At 37.4% G+C, this 22,539-nt stretch overlaps 1 protein-coding gene across 1 annotated transcript; it reads left to right on the top strand.

Moving 5' to 3' along the window:
- Positions 1-303: 303 nt before the first annotated feature.
- On the top strand, positions 304-19,427 carry LOC128225564 (uncharacterized). The gene is made up of 15 exons (XM_052935431.1): positions 304-457; positions 1,693-1,865; positions 3,610-3,779; positions 4,170-4,275; positions 4,741-4,841; positions 8,040-8,201; positions 8,833-8,926; positions 9,280-9,343; positions 9,465-9,595; positions 10,119-10,327; positions 10,841-10,898; positions 12,718-12,932; positions 14,754-14,847; positions 15,456-15,573; positions 16,174-19,427. Exons 2-15 carry the CDS (start codon positions 1,733-1,735, stop codon positions 16,382-16,384), a joined length of 1,866 nt encoding a protein of 621 aa, XP_052791391.1. The 5' UTR covers positions 304-457; positions 1,693-1,732; the 3' UTR covers positions 16,385-19,427.
- Positions 19,428-22,539: the final 3,112 nt, after the last annotated feature.

Below are 22,539 nucleotides of genomic sequence, written 5' to 3'. Positions count from 1 at the left end.
TTTTGAAAAGGATGTAACCCTAACCAAACAATTTCTTTTTAGGCCTAAGCCTATAAAGCTATATTTTGAAAATATTTCCCTTGCAAACACAAAGTTATTTTGATTCAAAGAATATATTTAGACATTAGCAAACATTTTCTCACAAACAACCTTTAATACTTTAATCAACAAAGTCGCTCAGTACGCCACCATTTAAAAAAATAGACTAATATGCAATTTCTGATCGATTGCGTGTGAGGATTAATACTCTCCTTTTAGAGAACTGCCGCCGACATCGATTGTTGAGAGTAGTCTCCCCTCTTAATGAATGTCAAGCAATGTAAACAGAAAGATAGCACTTATTAATCATTACCAGACTTTCTTAGTTATTCCGTGCACTGAAAGCAAGTTTGCTCACCATAACTAAAGAAGATCGACTGTGGTTTGGGATATAATTGATTTAATAAACAAAACAAAGGTAAGCTTGATTTTATCATTGTCAGGTTAATGACATAATGATTATTTTAGTGGGTCAGTGTGACTTATGTATCCCTGTCTCGAGTTTGCCAAAGTTATTAAATAGTTAAAAGACTCGTCGACGGCCATTCAGGTGGTCTTAGTATGACTGATGTTCTTGATGTTAACGTACATGCCGATCAGTAGGGTCAGGTATAATCCATATAAACAGCCGCTTCCTGAGAGTCTTTGACGATTTTTGATTTGGCGACTCGACGCACTAAATGAATATCCAAATGATAAAAATTTCCTAAACGCGCATTATTGTGGTTAGGTCAGTTACTGAGACAGATACTGTATCGACAATTAGTATGAAGAGAAGTATGTCATTAAACCATATTGATGGGTGAGTGTGAAAAGTGACATAACATTAAGGTGAAGATTTCACCCCCGATATATACCATTGTAGGAGAGGCAGTGCCCCACAGGTTTTGGTTTAAAAATGAAGGCTCAATCGGAAGGAGGAGGGAAGGGAAACGCCCTTATATGATACATGATTTAAATATATTTATTTAAGACCAAATTGACGAATAATAAAAAATGTGAAAATGTGCTTCGAGGTGCGGAATTTTTTCTATGAGCACAATTTTCAGAACGTTTTTTAGAACATTGGTTCTACACGTTTTGTGTTAAGCCAATATACATGTATTTTATGTTAAATTGTTTTAATTCCAATTACGGAAGAATGATACTGTACTGTTTCTTTGGAACAATGAAAAACAAACTATTTCCTTATTTATTAAACCGTACACAGTTTTTTTCCGTCTTTCAAATAATATTTTAACACATGTATACTCATTGCTATTTTACGAGTTACAAAAAGACGTTTTGCTGAATATAGGCAGCGCTTGGGTCGTTGTCTAACGATCAATGATTTGAGCATGGGAGCATCAAAATTTTCCAACTTGCCATAGTACAGTCATAGACATGTGATACGTTGCGTTTGTGAAAGGTCAAGGGCATTGATTCTTATAATTTTCTTACTATCATTTTTAATACGTAAGCGTATAATTCACATTAAATAAGTAGAATCCTCTTTTGTATTAATCCCGGGAACGATTTGTATACATATAACTATATATAGACCTATTTCCATCTCCAGGAGCGGATGCTTGGATAAGTATGTTATTTTTACTTCCAATTAGCAGCTGCATGGATGTCGATTTTCGTATTGGAACTGTATCCTCTTTACCACAGTTATAGATCAACAAAAAAGGAACTCCATACAAATGAGGTCATGAGGTCACGTTCGGATGACTCGGTGTTGCAGGCCCGTGGGATTAAGGTGAAGGTGAAGGACAAGGTCATTCTTGACGACATCACGGTCACGGCCAAGAGTGGGGAACTACTGGCGGTGCTCGGACCTACTGGTAATATTATGTCATGATGAAGTGTTGTTAAGAAAAGGAAAAACGTAAATTTCCAACGATCTAGATATATGTTAAGGGCCTTTCACACACTACCGACGGCCTCGCCGAAACTAAACTAAACACAATTAACGACGGCGAGAAAATCGACGGAGCTCCGTCGAGAAAGCACATGAAAAATTACAATTGGCCTTAACAATACCGATGTAATACCAGCGTAAGAGCCGATGTGCTGCCGAATGCACTTTTCTATCACCTATGTTATACCGAAGCGCTTCCTTTACTCTACCGATGTGCCACCGCTGACCGCAGCTATAGCGGAGTGATGTCGTTGCGCTACAGTTCTACTACCGATGTACGGTATTGGCACGGTAATAGTGCGGTATCACATCGCCACACGCCATGAACAGTAGACGTTTGGGTATGTTAAAAAGTTCGTACCGTCGCCTGTCGTTTATCGCCGATGCTCTCCTGACGATGTACTCCCGTTCTTAGCGATGTGATACCGTTGCCTGCCGTTTATCGCCGATGCTCTCCTGACGATGTACTCCCGTTCTTAGCGATGTGATACCGTTGCGCTGCCGTACTAGTACCGATCCCCCAAATTCGCCAAATGTGTACTCCGTTACAGCTCCGGTGAGCAAAATCGGCTAGGTGTGGGATGCTCTTAACAAATAATATGGAGGGGACTTTTTGTAATATATTATTGCAAACGAATGCAACAATGTGCTCATATGCCGGTTTTAGTTATAATATATATATCTGCATTACCAAACTATCAGTCTGAGTATATTCATTTTATACTTAAGTTGTTAGTGATTACCTATTTCTTCATTAAAGAGCAATTTTTGTGACGTTTAGCTTATAAATCTCATTAATTTTTAGTATACTTGAGTGCTTTTCATGCTAGAGAAGGCACCCAAGTGTTTGTACAGATGCATCTTTAACATATTTTTTTAAATGTGCAGGACCAATCGTATGTGCACTGTATTGAAATAAACGTGTTCGCCGTGGATTTACTATCCGATATTCAATTAAGAGTTTTATTTGATCAAGCAGTTGATGAGTATGTTTAATTTTCATGCCTGGTCACCCAGTGAAATTAGTATCATTTGAAAGCGTATTGCTTACTGAGTACAGCTATGTTAAATACATGTTAAACTACAGTATAGTAAAATTTATTGCAGTTTGTATTTTCGTTCGTTATTTTAAGTAAAATTGAATGTTGTGAAATAAATATCGTTTAAACTATAGCAAGTTGAATGTTCATTTTCTCTGATAAGCTCGTCAATGTTTTCGGAGCTAATAAGTCAAGGTGTTGCGATACATTGGTTTCGTCGTCGGTGTCGGCGGCCTCGTCGTCAACTGAAGGTCATTAGGCAAATCAGGTCACAAAAACTAAACCGGAGCACACAATTAACGACGGCGAGAAAATCGACGGAGCTCCGTCGAGAAAGCACATGAAAAAATACAATTGGCCTTAACAATACCGATGTAGTACCGGCGTAAGAGCCGATGTGCTTTTACGTTTAAGATGAAACTTGGTACACATGTTGCCAAAGGCTATGCGCTACATTTTAAAAGACATGACCCATTACTCTGGAAACAATGTGTGTCGAGTTATGTCCCTTGTTCGTCTAGACGAGCGTTGCTATCGTTCGGCGGCGCTCTTGTCCACTCGTTGCGACAACTCTACTTTTTTGTCCTCGAAACTTTTTTTTTTAAAGACTACGTCATTATATTTTAGGATCGGGTAAAACCACGTTACTAAACGTAATATCTGGCCGCTTGAAGGTTGATGACGGGACCATTACGTTTAACGGCAACCCGTTCAACAAGCGTCAACGGCGACGTCTTGCGTTTGTGCAACAGCAGGATGTCTTCTTCTCGAAACTTACGTTATGGGAGACTCTTTATGTAAGGTTTTAAGCTTCGACGAACAGAGAAATGGAAATGATTAAACATGCATCGTCACTTAATAAAAACAGTGTTTAACCTCTTATTCTTCTTTAGTGCTTTAATATATTGCTGTTTTTTATACATAATTTGCATTAGTGTCATAATGATCTTATGATCTAAAGCTTAATATCAGAACATAATAATCTTCCTATGCTATTGATTGCACATTGTGGTATACATCATTTGACATAGCGTATCTACAAGAGGCTTTTATGCGTTTTACCATCTTGAAGATGCGTCATTTTGACACAATTCGCGATATAAAATAAAATGTATTTAGCTCAATTAGCCTAAAACAACGTGTACAAACAGTCAACCAATGGAGTAATCCATTTCAATCTCATGCAGTTCACTGCCCAGCTGCGACTTCCGGAGACAATGGCGGAGGAGGAGAAGCGTACTGTGATCGAGGAGATAGTGGACGTGTTGGACATGCGAAAATGTCTCCACACCAGTAAGTACCATCAACGGCAATGCGCTTATCTCAAATGACGGCAGGCTTTTACAAGACAATATTCTAAAGTTCCTCATCTTTGTTCTTTGTTGTAAAATAGACACACGTTTTAACAGATTAGGTTAAGGGTCCGACGCTATTATAACAGAAGATATATTCCCATTGTGTGTTTGTTTGTACGCCACTAAGCTATATCCATGGATACGGATGTCGGCCCTGCGAAATGTTCAGTCCCACGGCGTAAGGTTGTTCACAGAATAATTTATTTAAAAAAGCTCCGAAACCCTGATTAGATATATACTGGGAGTAAGATTACAGGGATAGGAAACCAAGCTATACAGCATTATTGGTCCCAGATATATACCACTAGCAACCCCTCGCTCATTTATAAGACATATTTGCTAATTTTTATATTAAAACCGAGTGCGTTATTTATACTCATCAATGGTGTGTTTTATTTGCAAGTTATCGGGGACATATTTGTACGTGGCCTCTCTGGTGGGGAGAAGAAGCGAGCAAGTATTGCGTGTGAGCTGCTCACTGACCCGGACATCCTGCTGCTTGACGTAAGACATATTTGTCCAATCAAAACATCCAGTTACAATGACGTAGGTCATTGTTGACCAATCAAAATGCACCGTCACATGCACATACGCCACAGTTGACCAATCAAAAGACACCGTTACAGTGAACATGCTCAGTCGAATCTTTCTTCTTTTTAGCACTTGTTTGTGTTGTTGCTTTTAAGAAAAAAAGTAAACGAATTCCAATAAAAAAGAAGATCTGCAGTGGCGCTGTGCAAGTGGGCATAACATTAAACTCGATTTAGATATAAACACTTACTACACATGTCAACAATTACAATAGGCCGATTGTTCAGAACTTTTAAGTAAACAACTGATTCAACTTTATCGTTGTTAACTTTCAAATCTTCACTGCACTGGAAGTGTAATGGATCCCTTAATATAGGCCATATTTCACGATTGGAGACAGCTGTATCAGCGGTTCTGTTTTATTCAAATAAATGAGCACATCATGAAATATTTACCGGTTTAAAGTTAACAACGATTTCGTTAACAACGTTGTTAACTTAAACAAAGTTCTGAGCAATCGGCTGATTATAAGCATGTGTATAGTAAGGCCCCGATCTCTCAGACTATCTTAAGGCATGTTCAGTGCAAGACGCATAACAAATAAGAGGTAATACAATAGGGTTATTAGTACTGTGTTTTGATCCGGGAGGTCGTATTCGACTCGAGTGGATTTTTGCAGATTCGGATTTCAAATCAAAATCTGCAAAAATCCACTCGAGTCGAATACAACATTTCGGATCAAAACGCAGTACTAATAACCCTTTAATTATATACATTACTGGTTAGATCACTTAAAAGCTACATGTTTTCATAATAAATGTCATTTTAACGACGCACTATTTTGTTTTATGACGCCACTGGAGTGGAATACGGACTACTGTATTTTGCGATATGTATTGCGTGTGGATTTTAGATGGGTATATAATAACACTAGATATAATAATGGTTTGATACAAAATAAAAAAAATACAAATAAACTTTGGTCGACTGAAGTGGGGAGGGGTATGGGTTCAACTTTGTGTGAAGGTCAGGATCAGGGTTGCTAACATGGCCCTTACCTCGCCTTTACAGTCTGGGGTGGGGGTTGTGGGGAGGGGTATGGGTTCAACTATGTGTGAAGGTCAGGATCAGGGTTGCTAACATGGCCCTTACCTCGCCCTTACAGTCTGGGGTGGGGGTTGTGGGGGGGGGGTATGGGTTAAACTTTGTGTGAAGGTCAGGATCAGGGTTGCTAAAATGACCCTTACCTCGCCCTTACAGTGGGGGGTGGGGGTTGTGGGGGGCGGGTATGGGTTAAACTTTGTGTGAAGGTCAGGATCAGGATTGCTTTTATAACCCTTACCTCACCCTTACACCTCGGGGCTGGGGGGGTGTCTTGGTTAGACTTTGTGTGAACGTCAGGATCAGGGTTGCTATTATAATCGTTGCCTTACCCTTACTCTCGGGGGTGGGGATATTGGCGGGGGTGGGTTCAACATTGTGTGAAGGTCAGGATCAGGGTTGCTGTTATAACCCTTATCTCACCCTTACACTCGTTTTTTAGGGGGGGGGGGGGAGGGGTTATGAGTTAAACATTGTGTGAAGGTGAGGATCAGGGTTGCTAACATAACCTTAACCAATACCTCAATTTTACATTCGGTCGGTTACTAAATTGTGAAAGCGCAAACTTATAAGACAAACTGACCTTAAAGGACATGAGCATATGACTGTATATATCCACCATGCGTTGGTTGAATAAATGTATCATCGCACCATGTCTGTGTATAAGTTTTCAGCATCACCCCACATTTATATATGTCATTTTTAATGTTCAAGGTTGTTGATAAATAAAAACGCGTTCAGTATGTTTGAAGTTTGTTGTTTTCTTTTGTGTTCCTTCAGTGCGTGAGATAGGAATGTTCGAAACTTCATTGAAGCTTACTTAATATTAGAAGCGATTGAAAATTCGAACCACACAAGTTTTGTAGGCCGTGTACTCATACGTATAGGCCACGGGGAGTGATGACATTGTGGTAGAACTCATTACATCACCACACTGTTACAAAAACTTCAATAGTTTAAAGCCAAAAAAGTTGAGAATGGCAAATGGCCATGTTTCAGTAATTGACAATGTGATACGACATGACACTATTTGTTATTGTATGGTATGGCATGGCATGACACGAGTTGGTATTGCATGGTATGGTATGACATGAGTTGGTATTGCATGGTATGGTATGACACGAGTTGTTATTGTATGGTATGGTATGACACGAGTTGTTATTGTATGGTATGGCATGTCACGAGTTTGTATTGTATGGTATGGCATGTCACGAGTTGTTATTGTATAGTATGGCATGACACAAGTTTGTATTGTATGGTATGGCATGTCACGAGTTGTTATTGTATGGTATGGTATGACACGAGTTGTTATTGTATGGTATGACATGGCAACAGTTGGTATTTTATGGTATGGCATGACACGAGTTGTTATTGTATGGTATGGCATGACACGAGTTTGTATTGTATGGTATGGCATGACACGAGTTTGTATTGTATGGTATGGCATGACACGAGTTTGTATTGTATGGTATGGTATGACACGAGTTTGTATTGTATGGTATGGCATGACACGAGTTTGTATTGTATGGTATGGCATGACACGAGTTTGTATTGTATGGTATGGTATGACACGAGTTGTTATTGTATGGTATGGCATGACACGAGTTTGTATTGTATGGTATGGCATGACACGAGTTTGTATTGTATGGTATGGCATGACACGAGTTTGTATTGTATGGTATGGCATGACACGAGTTTGTATTGTATGGTATGGTATGACACGAGTTGTTATTGTATGGTATGACATGGCAACAGTTGGTATTTTATGGTATGGCATGACACGAGTTGTTATTGTATGGTATGGCATGACACGAGTTTGTATTGTATGGTATGGCATGACACGAGTTGACATTGTATACAAGCCGGGCTGTTCGTATACGGCATGGATAGGGTTTCACGTATAAAACGTCGTAGCATGAATTCATTTGATGACGTCGAGTTCAATGCACATACTCAATGTAAAGCTCATGCACGTGTACGCGAGCTTATTTTTACATTGTGTTTGAATTATTCTAATTTAAAATGTATATTATAAGCACTTTAATTCCATTATTACTGCATATGTTTTAGGAGCCTACGTCAGGCCTGGACGCAAGCACAGCGCTGACTTTGATGCAGCAAATGCGGAAGTACGCGAGCACGTTCAACAAGACAATCATGACGTCAATCCACCAGCCCTCCAGTCAGGTGTTCCACATGTTCAACAACATGCTCCTCGTCATCAACGGAAAGGTCTGAACATTTTCTATACCGCTGATTGTGAACAGGTTATACGGATAAGGTGCTCCTCTAGGAATCTAGTTATAGCATGACTCCTGTAGCCACAATGGTAGATGTTGATGCTTGGTTACCTCATGTTATAGTGGTATCATTTGAAAGGATCAGATGGCCGGACATACATTGCAGATGCAGTGTTGTGGATTTTTAATTTTGCGCTGTATTTTCAAAATAAGTAGGGTAAGCAATCATATACATAGAGGTCGAGTTTTGAGATCATAGCGCGCTGTATTAACTTCAGTGTTTGCTTTTATAACTTAACGATGACCGAGTTTGTTCAGAGACAAAGGTGTTGCTATGTTGGATGTTTTTGAAATTTGAACTTTTACTTTTGAATTTTAACATTAATGTTATGTTAATATACTGGAAACAGAGATGATAATCACCTAAACATGTCATCAGCTATTCAATATCATTGCGCCCAGATTTGATTTATATATTATCACTTGCATATTCTTTTCTGACATTACACATATACTCATATAATTGACATTTATACTTATTTCGTGTTTTCCTTACAAATTATGTTTTATCATTCCGATGTGTTGAACCATACTCACATTGTCCACTGTTTTTGTCAATACAGGAAGGATACTATGGTCCGGCGAAGGAGGCTCTAGGGTTCTTCGAGAGAATTGGTCTATTCTGCGAACTCCATTACAACCCCGCAGATTTTATATGTAAGTAACATAGGTGATCATGTTCATGTATTATTTAACAAAAAAAGTTTTATTAACTCTCTCTTCTTTCTTGGAAGAAAATATATCAATGTATTCAATTATCAAAGTCTTTGTGTCATCGTGTTGAAAGTATGTTGGACAACCTTATCTTTATATGCTTTCAATGTATTAAATATACAATATAAAACTTGATACATGTAGGTCACAGTGATAGTTCAGTGTATAAGCAAGGTGAGACACCTCTGGCATATACCCAAGGGTAATTAGCAGTTGTTCAAGAGGGTTTTTATCCTTTTATGGTTTTCTTTTATATAAAGTGTATGAACTATAACTAGTAGTATGTGATTTTGCAGTGCAAACGGCCAAGTCTGACGAAGAAACAGTCAACAAAATTCTTTCCGAAGCAACTAGACTAAGGTAGTGGTCTTCATGTATTCTACGTTTTGAATACTGTTTTGAAATTATAAAAGTGTTCCCTTTTTAGCAGTAATTTGATTTGTCAAGCATACAATACGTATGTTATTGTTTTCTATTCTAGAGCACTTCCAACATCAACTGATGATAAACAAAATCACATAAACAACGATGGTGTCCACTATGACGTCATCAATAATGAGACGACGCATGAAAATGACGTCCGAGTGTCTTTGCTTGACGTCACAGAGAAAGGTATCACAAATTAAGGAATCCTACCTATATATCAGCTAGTTTTGTGTAAGATTCATTAACCTGCATGTTATTTTTTATACTAAGACGTCATATTTTTATATTTTCTTTTTTGCATTCAAATGAGACCAAGATATTATTGGGTCACCAGACATCTAAACTTCACATACTTGTGGGACGGGGATATCTCGACCGATTGTATAAAATTTGGATAAGTTGTCCACAGGTTATCTTTGGTCAGTTTGCACAGTAAAATAATTTGATTGGTTTATAGCGATAATATGATAAATATTGACCAATCGATAAACATTTAGGCTCACTTTGACCAAACTAAAATTTTTTCATACAATTGGCTGCTGAATTATATCAGTATTATGACGCATAATGTTTTACAATAACTCTGCTCATGGTATTTAGTTCTGTTAGGGGCCTGACCTGACTACCTGGGTATTTTCAGTGATAATAGAATCCGAAATAACAATATTCTCAGACAGCAATGAAGGGTTTCTAATCATTTTTTAACCAGACACCGTCGCGGACAAGCCCAGCCAGCGTTGGGCGACTTCTTGGTTCAAGCAATACCGGATGTTAAGCTGGAGGAGCTTTAAGCAGACATTCGGAGCGCTCCGGGAGGGGTACGCCATCATTCAAACGAGTATCGTTACCATGGTGGTCGGAGCGCTTTACTGGCAGATTGACATGAATGTGCACACAGTCCGGGATATCATGGGACTGGTATTATAATCAATTACTTCTTTGAAATATATGTAAAAAAGTGATTTTTGAAGAACGGTATAGCAGTTCAATATAATATTTGTTTCTGAAAGAATGGAACCTTAAAAGACGTCAGACTTTATATCACCGAGTGATCACAAAATGATGCGCCACTCGTGTACTTATTTCTTACATGGTCATGCGTCATAAGGATATCAGTCTCCATATTTCGTGACTTTATATTGATATGTATTTGGGCACTGGTAGAACTTCAAAATAACAACTTTACGCAAAAGTTATGGTTGCTTGCCCTTTGGCCAATCTTTTTCAAACGTTTTAACAGTATATCAAAGTTCACTAATTCGTTAGTGACTGGCATGTTTGTTGGAATCAAAATGAAAACTATTTAAGGGTGGCTTTGATCTGTCGGTCTTTTATCAGTTATTGAATTTTTGAGTTTCAGTTTACAAACATGTGTATTATTTACATGATTTACAAAATCACTGAAGTTAAAAAACACATTTTTCTCTTCAGTTATTCTTCATTGTGACGTACTGGACGTTCAACCCAGCATTCGAAGCAATATCAACATGTAAGACTCCCTTTAAAGCTGCTCTCTCAAAGATCGACCGTTTTGACAATTTTATTTTGTCCTGGAAGGAACGAATCTTTGCGTAAATATCTGAACACCTGTCATGTAAGACTGGTGACAAAATAGTAGATCACAGTTTTTTTTAGCTTACCTGAGCACAAAGTGCTGAAGGTGAGCTATTGTGATCGCCCTGTGTCCGTCGTATTCGTCCGTTGTCGTCCGGCCTTAACAATTTGAATTTTAACCCTCTAGATGTCACATTTTGGGAACAATCTTAATGAAACTTGGTCAGAATGTAACCCTCAATAAAATCTTGGACGAGTTCGATATTGGGTAATCTGGGGTTAGAAACTAGGTCACCAGGTCAAATTAAATGAAAAGCTTGTTAACACTATAGAGGTCACATTTATGACTGTATCTTCAGGAAACTTGGTCAGAATGTTAATATTTATAATCTCTAGGTCAAGTTCGAATCTGGGTCATGTGCGGTCAAAAACTAGGTCATTAGGTCAAATCATAGGAAAATCTTGTTAGCACTCTAGAGGTCACATTTATGACTGTATCTTCAGGAAACTTGGTCAGAATGTTAATATTTATAATCTCTAGGTCAAGATCGAATCTGGATCATGTGCAGTCAAAAACTAGGTCACCAGGTCAAATTTAAGGAAAAGCTTGTTAACAATTTAGAGGTCACATTTATAAATATTTCTTCATAAAAGTGGGTCAGAATGTTTATATTAATAATATCTAAGTCAAGTTTAAATCTGGGTCATGTGCGGTCAAAAACTAGGTCATAAGGTCAAATCATAGGAAAAGCTTGTCAGCACTCTAGAGGTCACATTTATGACTGTATGTTCATGAAACTTAGTCAGAATGTTTATATTGATTAGCTCTAGGCCAAGTTCGAATCTGGGTCACGTGCAGTCAAAAACTAGGTCACCAGTTCAAATAATAGGAAAAGCATGTTAACACTCTAGATGCCACATTTATGGCCATATGTTCATGGAACTTGATCAGAATATTATTCTTGATGATCTTTAGGTAGAGTTTGAAACTGGGTAATCAGAGGTCAAAAACCAGGCCACTAGGTCAAATCATAGAAAAACTTTGTAAACACTGTAGAGGTTACATTCTCTCTTTGATCACCATGAAACTATGTCAGAATGTTTGTGTTGATGAAGTCTAAGATTGAAACTGGGCAACCTGAGTTCAAAAACTAGGTCACGAAGTCAAATCATAGAAAACATTGTTAAAACACTGTTGAGGCCATATTTTCTACTTTATCTATATGAAACCTGGTCAGAATGTACTTATTACAGCAAGGTAATTGAATTGGATCAGGTGAGCGATACAGGGCCATCAGGGCCCTGTTGTTTATATTTATGTTTGAAAATTGAATTTTAAAGTTGAAGTTTAGTGTTGGTAATTTCTTTAACATATTAGTAATTAAGCTAGCTTACATGTGGGTCGATGGAGCTATCAACAGAGCTAGTTTATTTGAGGATCGGACTCCTTAAGTAATTAATGTGGAAATTCCATTACATGCATGTAACATGGCATGATTTGGTTTTAGACAACTTTAAAGGCAAATTTAGAACCAAGTTATGCAAAATCTCAACCGCCGGATATTTTAAGAAGCTGAAAAAAAAATCTTTGGCCAAAAAACTCTACGTTGTATGACGGTTATTTCCATGCAACTCATTGCATCATACAGTCATAGTATAACTAACCTTCATTTCAGTGTCGAAACAATGGCAATTTGAATGCGTTTCAATACCCATTTACAATTGTCGTACCATTGTTTTTCTCGTGCTTCCAGATCCTGCAGAGAAGCCTGTGATAGCGAAGGAGCGGGCGGCGGGCGCGTACCGACTGTCCGCCTACTACATCGCCAAGTGTACATCCGACCTTCCGCTCTCCTTCAGCCTCCCAACGTTCATGTTTCTAGTGTTATTCGTCATGGCCGGGCTAGGGGGCGTGCCGGAGTTCTTCATGACGTATCCTATTGTTCTCCTTCAGGTCCTGGTCTCACAGGTATGTGCATTATGACGTCACTTCCATGTAATTTGAATTTTTTATTCACTATAGAATGTTTACTTGCAAATTTGTTTTTAGCTCTACTGGCCAAAGGCCAGAAGAGGTTATGCGATGGTAATGTGAACGTAGTATGTGCATCCGTGCGTTCGTGCGTCCGTGCGTCTGTAAACAACTGCTTGTGAACACGATACAGTCTTCAGTTTTGATTGTAACTTGTACAGTATCTAGATATCCATTAGAGCTCGGTTCCTTTCGAAAACCAGCCAGATCCGCCCATGCATGCCTGCATGGCCCTTGATAGTATAAAAAAAGGCTTTTGTGTAAACAATTGGTTGTGAACACGATACAGTCTTCATTTTTGATTGTATCTCGATGAAACTTGTACAGTATCTAGATATCCATTAGAGCTCGGTTCCTTTCAAAAACCAGCCAGATCCGACCATGCATGCCTAGATTATGGCCCTTGATAGTATAAAAAATGCTATTGTGTAAACACTAGCTTGTGAAAACGATACAGTCTTCAGTTTTGATTGTATCTCGATGAAACTTGTACAGTATTTAGATATCCATTAGAGCTCGGTTCCTTTCGAAAACCAGCCAAATCCGACCATGCATGCCTAGATTATGGGCCTTGAAAGTATTAAAAAATCAGTTTGTCTGTAAACAATTGCTTGACAATGTGAACATGATACTATCTTCAGTTTTGATTGTATGTCGATGAAACTTGTACAGTATTTAGATATCCATTAGAACCCGGTTCCTTTTGAAAACTAGCCAGATCTGCCCATGCATGCCTGGATTATGGGTCTTGAAAGTATAAAAAATGCTATTTAAAGCTAAGTATATTTTTAGCCAAGTCTACATGAGCGAAGTCTATTTTTAGCCAAGTTTACATGTAAATTCACAATTGCTTGTGAAGGTTTGATAAAATTATGCCCCTGGGGTCATTTCTGCCCCCCCCCCCCCCCCCCCGCGGAGATTGTCCCGCAAGGGACCAGTGCGGCAAATGCAACGACCTCGGCGACGTTGGCGTAGGCCCAGGAAAGAGTTCTCTTTTCAGTGTAAGGGACGGACCCCCCCCCCCCCCCCCCCTTAAATTGGAAAATGTTAAAAACCTTTTTGTCTGAAACCGCTATGCAAATCCTTGCTATTTGAACAAGGCTTTATTTAGTGGTCCACTACCATGGTTGTTAAAACTATGCCCCTTGGGTCAAAACTGGCACTGCCCTGGGTGTCACAATTTTCCTAGAGACTTATTTAAGAAATAATTTCAAAATACTCTTGTTTCAAACCACAAGGCCCATACCTTTGATATTTGTTGTGGAGCATCATATGATGCAATTGAAAACATTTGAAATAATGCCCCTTGGGCAAAAGCTGGCCCCACCCCTTTTGACTTACTTATTAATTTTTAAAGCTACAGTAATAAATTTTTGATCATGTGAACAGTTTTGCAAACAAGCATTAATGTTGTCATCTGATGTCCTTGACTTTGACCTTTGACCGTCTTTTTATTTTTAAAGCTACAGAAATGAAATCTTTACTTGGCACATATTAAAATAGTTCATGCAACTAATCTGCTTACAACACTTCCTGTCCTCAGATGTTGAACGTGCAGCGTTTTCAGCTAACCCAAACACTAAAAGTGAACTATATATTTGTTGCCTATTACTCAAACGTACATGCTCTGGATTGAAAATAACCACAAGAGCCATGCCAGTAGAGCATAGGCCCTTTTGGGCCTCTTGTTAAATAGTATTAAGATTTTGATGTCAGTTTTGGGTATCGAGCTCATTAGAATGTTTTCTTACATTTAAGGCATTTGGGTTCACGATTTGCGTTGCCTTTAACGGGGAGATGAAGCCGGCGTTTACGACGTTTGTCAGCTACTCGCTGTGTGCCTTTATGATGGGTAAGTCATCGAAGAACACTATACCCATACATCTATGTCATTCTCTGTTCTTCATGCAATTGAAAACTATGGTGAAGATGACAGTGCTGGTTCTGATTCTGCTGCTGCTGCTGCTGCTGCTGCTGCTGCTGCTGCTGCTGCTGCTGCTGCTGCTGATGATGATGATGATGATGATGATTATGATGATGATGATGATGATGATGATGATGATGATGATGATGATGATGATGATGATGATGATGATGATGGTGATTGATGATGAAAATGATGATGATGATGATGATGATGATGATGATGATGATGATGATGATGGTGATGGTGATGATGATGATGATGGTGATTGATGATGATGATGATGATGATGATGATGATGATGATGATGATGAATGATGATTGATGATGATGATGATGATGATGATGATGATGATGATGATGATGATGATGATGATGATGATGGTGATTGATGATGATAATGATGATGATGATGATGATGATGATGATGATGATGATGATGATGATGATGATGATTTGTTTTATAACAAACAATTTGCTCTGCGTTTTTATAACTACAGTATTAAAACATTAAATGTACACGTCCCCATTTGCAGGTGGGTTTTTCAGCCAGACGGTTCCCCCGTGGCTGTTTTGGACCCGGTACCTCTCCACAATTCAGTACCCGTTTGGCTCTGTCTCCCAACTGATCTTCGACAACTTCCCGCCTTTCCCGTACGTGTTTCCGTACCCCACCACGTTTGATTTCCGTCTCCATTAGTTTATCTCTGTGACATCAGCTAGATACACTTTTCTCAGTTTCTCAGAGTAACTTCTATTTGGACGCTGAGGTTCTTATTAGAAACGGATTCCACACTTCCCTTCGCAGTTCCGTAGTCACTGCCATCACACATATCACGAGATGATGATAAATATCACGAGACGTCATTTTAAAAGTTATTTTTGTATTTTCAATTCAAATATTTTTTTATTTTTAAACTTTGAAAATCAACTTTAATTCATTAAAATTTTATACAATATTGAAAAATTCCGTGTAAAAAGAAATTAAAAAAAATACAAACTTATATAGCTGGATGTCAGCTATTTCCGTACATGGTGGCGTTACTTAACAAGGGAGATCACTGCGTTGTAGACTGATCTGTGACATCAGTACACCTAATTTTAAGAGGTATTCAAGAGTGACAATTTCGAGACATCTCCGTCATTTTATTGTAACAGTTGATTCCTTTACAAGCTAAAAATGTAAAAAAAAAAACAACAACAACAGCAACGATCCCTTCGATATTAAATGATATCAAAATTACTTTTTTGTAGGTGTAACGGCACTGAAACGTCAATGTACGCTGTCTGCAAAGACGTCACAGACGCTAACGTCACAACATACGTTCAGCCGAGCGACATACTGACAGCCTCGGGGATCGTTCTACCAGTTGGATTCTACATCTTCCCAGCTTTTATATTTATCGTGGGTTTCAGAACTATAGGATATTTAATTCTTAGATTCAGGCGAACAAGAATTTTATAAAATTAATTTCAATAAATACTATGTATTTTTTCTAGAGTCGCTAGAAAGATGACGATTTACGAGCACAGAAAAATGAACAGATGATTATTGCACTAAGATTGTCTCAGAAATATCAGCAAAGATTTTTTAAGTGCAGGGATCTAACTATTTATAATGGATAAGCTCGAAGTTTTTATTTAAGACAACGTTTTGGGTTGTTAAATACTTGATGTTTCATCTCTGTGACTAAGGCTAAACTTTGGTACAGGAGAAGTTTTACCAACTCCAATTCCGGTACCTGCTTCAAAGTTGTACCATATTTGGAGAACTCGTCCAAAATTATATTCTCTGATTTCCAAAGCGTGCTGTGAATAGAATCATGTCTGTGTTGAGACTATTTTTATTGTTATGACTTTTCAGTTAATGTTGTTAAATATATGCACATTTATTTATGGTCATACTATTCGTGTAGTAAATGATTGTTTTAGATGGAAATTAGTTACTCCATTGTGCCTTACATGTTTGTTTTTTAGCTTTTAATATTTCTTTGTTCTGTCAATTGAACATTGAATCTAGCTTTATACTGGAATCTCACATATATTTTCAGGCATAATAGGACATTGTTATATCTATGTTGGATTTAATCTAGATATGCAGTACTATTGGATACATATACTGATGAAGAATAGAAGTAGACTTACACAAATAAGTCACCGTCCATCAAAATGAGTCAAATTTATATTTTATTCATATAGAAGTGTTTGTTTTATTCAGCATCTACTACTTGTTCAAAATGGCACATTGAAAGATAAACATATCATGGATGCCGAATTAAAATGCAAATATTGGATCGATAATTACCTATTTTTTTCTTTAAGGATTTCAAAATAATTATATTTTACATGTAAATAGAAGTTGCACTAACAGTTCATTTTTTGCATTAGGCTATTAGTATACAAATCAAAATGACAGTTTCATATCTTTTAGTGTGCAAAGTATTCAGTGACATTTTGGATATGCATGTACGAGATTATATATAGTAAGTTAATAACATCATTTTATCAGGGACCGACCGGAATTTAATAGATAACTTATTGGTTAACTTATTGGTTTTATGTCTGTACTGATTTAAGTCATATTGATTTACATGTATGAAGACAGTATTTTATTGAGATTGTTCGTAATTTTTTAGCCATGACTTTTCTGCCGGAAATTGACATCACTGAAATCTCATAGTTATTTATAGGTGATAAATTGTGAAGGTGTAGTGCAACATAAAGTATACGATATTAGTAGGTTAAGTGCCTTCTGAATAACAAATAGTTATCAACGAAGTAGGACAGGTTATCTAACCTAGCAGTGTATGTTGTTTTATATGTATATATGACTTGTCACTTACGAGGGAAATTTGACGTCATAGTTTTCTGTGACTGAGAATAGACTGGTGGCATCCTAAAATTGTTATCTTCACAATAAGCATGTGTTTACTGTTGCTGTCTCACTAGTGCTCGTCATTTTATGATTATGATACCACGGGTATGTCCGAATCTCAGACCAAGACAGTTATTATGAAACATTAAGTCTGTGTAGAATATGTGTTATACAACTATCAGTAGATGGACCACACTCTTTCATATCACAAATTAAAGACACGAGTGAATATAAATAGTAAAAAATGTTTATGTTTTAGTCTTATTTGTTGTTAAGTTTTCCTCAGTTTTTCCATCAATTTCCTATTTTTAATCTTGTTTGTTGTTGCACTCACAAACAGACCCTCTTATGAACGGTCATAGAGTATGATCTCTTATTCAAAATCATACTTGTAAGACCATTTATTCAAAGTCATGCTCGTACGATCACTTATTGCAAGTCATACTCGAACAATCACTTATTCAAAGTCATACTCGTAGGATCCCTTATTCCAAGTTATACTCGTACGATCACCTTTTTCAAGTTATACTCGAACGATCACTTATTTCAAGTAATACTCGAACGGTCACTTATTCAAAGTTATACTCAAACGGTCACTTATTTTAAGTTATACTCATACGGTCACTTATTTCAAGTTATACTTCTTCGTTCACTTATTCCTAGTAATATTCGTATGGTCACTTACTCCAAGTTATACTCGTATGGTCACTTACTCCAATTTATACTCATACGAATACTTATTTCAAGTTATACCCGAACAATAACTTATTTCAAGTTATACTCATACAGTCACTTATTTCAAGTTATACTCCTACGGTCACTTATTCCAAGTTATACTCGTATGGTCACTTACTCCAAGTTATACTCATACTGTCACTTACTCCAAGTTATACTCATACTGTCACTTACTCCAAGTTATACTCATACGGTCACTTATTTCAAGTTATACTCATACAGTCACTTACTCCAAGTTATACTCATACAGTCACTTACTCCAAGTTATACTCATACAGTCACTTATTCCAAGTTATACTCGTATGGTCACTTATTTCAAGTTATACCCGAACAAATACTTATTTCAAGTTATACTCCTACGGTCACTTATTTCAAGTTGTACTTCTTCGATCACTTATTCCAAGTTGTAATATTACTTACTTCGAAACAAATTGTTCGACTCAAGTCTTTTAAATTTGCAATAAGCATTTTCAATTCAATGTAAAATTCTTGATTTAACTATATTCTTGCTGTATGGTCTTTGGAAATATGGTCCGGTTAGTGCGTTCATACATGTATATATGTATGTTTGTTTTTGTTTCTTATTTTATTCGTTTGTTGTTACGGTATTGGTGGTTTTAGAGTTGAAATACATTCAGGTTATGTTCCGGTTTATCCGTGTTTAACAATTCTAGTTTATATAATACGTGTATGGCAATTTTATTTGGTACCCGAATTTAAATTCATGTTTTGTGTCTCATGTGATAATTGCAGATTATTGATAATGTGAACAAATCTCACTAACAATTTCATTGGATTATGAGTGCATTTATATTTATAAATATATATGTATCCACAATGTACTTGTTAGGTGTCCATGTCTTGGTTATTAAACTTGAATTAAAAGAAACACAATCTTCGAGCGTTTTATAACTGTGATTCATTTTTACTGACTGGTTTTAGAATATCGGGTTTTCGAAGAAAAGCACTCGCCGTATTTTCATAGCCTTTAGAAGTCGTGGTATTGTCATAGCCTAAGTACTAAAACTGGCGGTATTGTCATAGCCTAAGTACTAAAACTGGCTGTATTGTCATAGCCTAAGTACTTAAACTGGCGGTATTGTCATAGCCTAAGTACTAAAACTGTCAGTATTGTCATAGCATAAGTACTTAAACTGGCGGTATTGTCATAGCCTAAGTACTAAAACTGGCTGTATTGTCATAGCCTAAGTACTAAAACTGGTGGTATTGGCATAGTATTAAGTACTAAAACTGGCGGTATTGTCACAGACTTAAGTACTAAAACTGCCAGTATTGTCACAGCCTAAGTACTAAAACTGGCGGTATTGGCATAGTATTAAGTACTAAAACTGGCGGTATTGTCATAGTATTAAGTTGTAAAACTGGCGGTATTGTCACAGCCTTAAGTACTAAAACTGGCGGTATTGTCATATCCTAAGTACTAAAACTGGCGGTAATGTCATAGCCTAAGTACTAATACTGGCGGTATTGGCATAGTATTAAGTACTAAAACTGGCGGTATTGTCACAGCCTTAAGTACTAAAACTGGCGGTATTGTCATAGCCTAAGTACTAAAACTGGCGGTATAGCCTAAGTACTAAAACTGGCGGTATTGTCATAGCCTAAGTACTAAAACTGGCGGTATTGGCATAGTATTAAGTACTAAAACGCGCGATATTGTCATAGCTTTCAGTATTTAAACTCGCGGTATTTTTATTGCCTTTAGTACTTAAACTTGCGGTATTTTCATTGCCTTTAGTACTGAAACTCGCGGTGTTGTCATTGCCTTTAGTACTGAAACTCGCGGTATTTTCATTGCCTTTAGTACAGAAACTCGCGGTATTTTCATTGCCTTTAGGCTTTAGTACTCAAACTCGCGGTATTTTCATAGCCTTAAAAACTCAAACTCGCGGTATTTTCATTGCCTTTGGTGCTGAAACTCGCGGTATTTTCATTGCCTTTAGTACTGCAACTCGCTGTATTGTCATTGCCGTTAGTACTGCAACTCGCGATATTGTCAAAGCCTTTAGTAGTCGTGGTATTGTCATAGCCTTAATAACTGAAACTCGCGGTATTGTCATAGCCTTAAGTACTAAACCTCGCGGTAATTTCATTGCCTTTAGTACTGAAACTCGCTTTATTGTTATTGCTTTTAGTACTGAAATTCGCGATATTATCAAAGCCTTTAGTAGTCGTGGTATTGTCATAGCCTTAAGTTCTAAAACTCGCGGTATTGTCATAGCCTTAAGTAGTAAACTAACTGTATTGTCATAGCCTTAAGTACTAAACCTCGCCGTATTTTCATTGCTTTTAGTAGTCGTGGTATTGTCATAGCCTTAAGTACTAAAACTCGCGGTATTGCCATAGCTTTAAGTAGTAAAACTCGCGGTATTGTCATAGCCTTCAGTACTAAAACTCGCCGTATTGCCCAAGTATTAAGTACTTAAGCGCACAGTATTGTCATAGCCTTTAGAAGTCGCGGCATTGTCATTGCCTTTAGAAGTCGCGGCATTGTCATTGCCTTTAGTAGTCGCGGCATTGTCATTGCCTTTAGAATTCGCGGCATTGTCATTGCCTTTAGAAGTCCCGCTATTGTCATTGCCTTCAGTAGTCGCGACATTGCCATTACCTTTAGTAGTCGCGGTATTGTCATTGCACTTTGGAGTCGCGGCATTGTCATTGCCTTTAGAAGTCGCGGCATTGTTATTGCCTTTAGAAGTCGCGGCCTTGTCATTGCCTTTAGAAGTCGTGGCCTTGTCATTGCCTTTAGAAGTCGCGGCATTGTCATTGCCTTTAGAAGTCGCGGCATTGTCATTGCCTTTTGGAGTCGCGGTATTGGCATTGCCTTTAGAAGTCGCGGTATTGCCATTGCCTTTAGAAGTCGCGATATTGTTATTGCCTTTTGTGGTCGTCGACAAAGATGGCGTTCTCCAACCTCAGATAAGTAGATCCAAAAATTTGGCCATGCCGGATATCCTTGACTTGCCCACGGGCAAAGGTAAAAAAGTACCAGTTTGGGACTCCTTTCTTATTGTCATCACACAATTACCTCCCTTGTAGAAAAAAAGGAAACCTTGTGTTGTGGAAATATTTAATTTCTAAATTAATTTTATCTCGCTTTAAATGGTTCCAAAAAATAATTTCACACTGCATTCAAGAAATAATGTTGCACTCTCCTCGGAACTATTTAAGAACGATTTGACTATTTACATAATTTGAATCACTGCGCGCGTATCCATAACAACCATGAATCCCCACATAATTATACGCAAATTATGTTTACTTCGCGCAAAAGAGTTCCAACGAAAAAAGATACATTTTAACTTTATTATGTTTAAATGAGGTGGGAGAAAAAGCATCTACCATAGCCGCTCGGTAAACCTCGTTTCCGCAAAACACCCTACGCTCGGGTTGGAATGAACCTTTCTTACACTCTCGGTCATGGAAGATACTTAACAGAACAGATCAGTTATTTCCAAGAAGGTCATAGACCCATCTGGCAAAACATGTACATATGCAATGGCGACAAAAGCAGCAATAACACAATAAACACAATTTATGAAAAAGAAATGATATAAATAAATCATAATAATAATTACATAATTATGCAGATATAGGTGCACTAACATTGTATACTTCTTAACAAACAAATAGACGACAATTACAACAAACCTATACACATTACATGGAATATAACGTAGTATTTTTTAATTCAAATGCTTTAAAAATAGACACACTTACATTTTTCAATATAGCTTCATTTTCGATATTAAAAAGTTCCATTAATTTATGCATACTGGGACGTTGTCTATAATACCTAGTAGATATCTAACTCTGCGTTCAGTATACAATGTGCACTCTAAAACAAAATGATACTCGTCTTCTAATAAATTACAAATGGTACATATACGTTCGTTTTAATGGTTTTGATTTCGGTCTATTCCAGCTGCCTGTTTCAATGCTTAATCTGTGTGAGGATAGCCGCAATTTAGACATAGACTTACGGAACT

Source organism: Mya arenaria, chromosome 3, assembly GCF_026914265.1.
Source record: "Mya arenaria isolate MELC-2E11 chromosome 3, ASM2691426v1".
Classification (NCBI taxonomy): domain Eukaryota; kingdom Metazoa; phylum Mollusca; class Bivalvia; order Myida; family Myidae; genus Mya; species Mya arenaria.
Note: the sequence above shows the minus strand (reverse complement) of the source record. Positions and strands in the feature narration are given on the sequence as shown.

Excerpts from the sequence above, each read along its gene's own strand:
- LOC128225564 (XM_052935431.1), top strand. The coding sequence starts at position 1,733 with ATGAGGTCACGTTCGGATGACTCGGTGTTGCAGGCCCGTGGGATTAAG. Across the intron at positions 9,596-10,118 it reads GCTTGACGTCACAGAGAAAG|ACACCGTCGCGGACAAGCCC; the intron begins GTATCACAAATT and ends TTTTTTAACCAG. Across the intron at positions 15,574-16,173 it reads GACAACTTCCCGCCTTTCCC|GTGTAACGGCACTGAAACGT; the intron begins GTACGTGTTTCC and ends ACTTTTTTGTAG.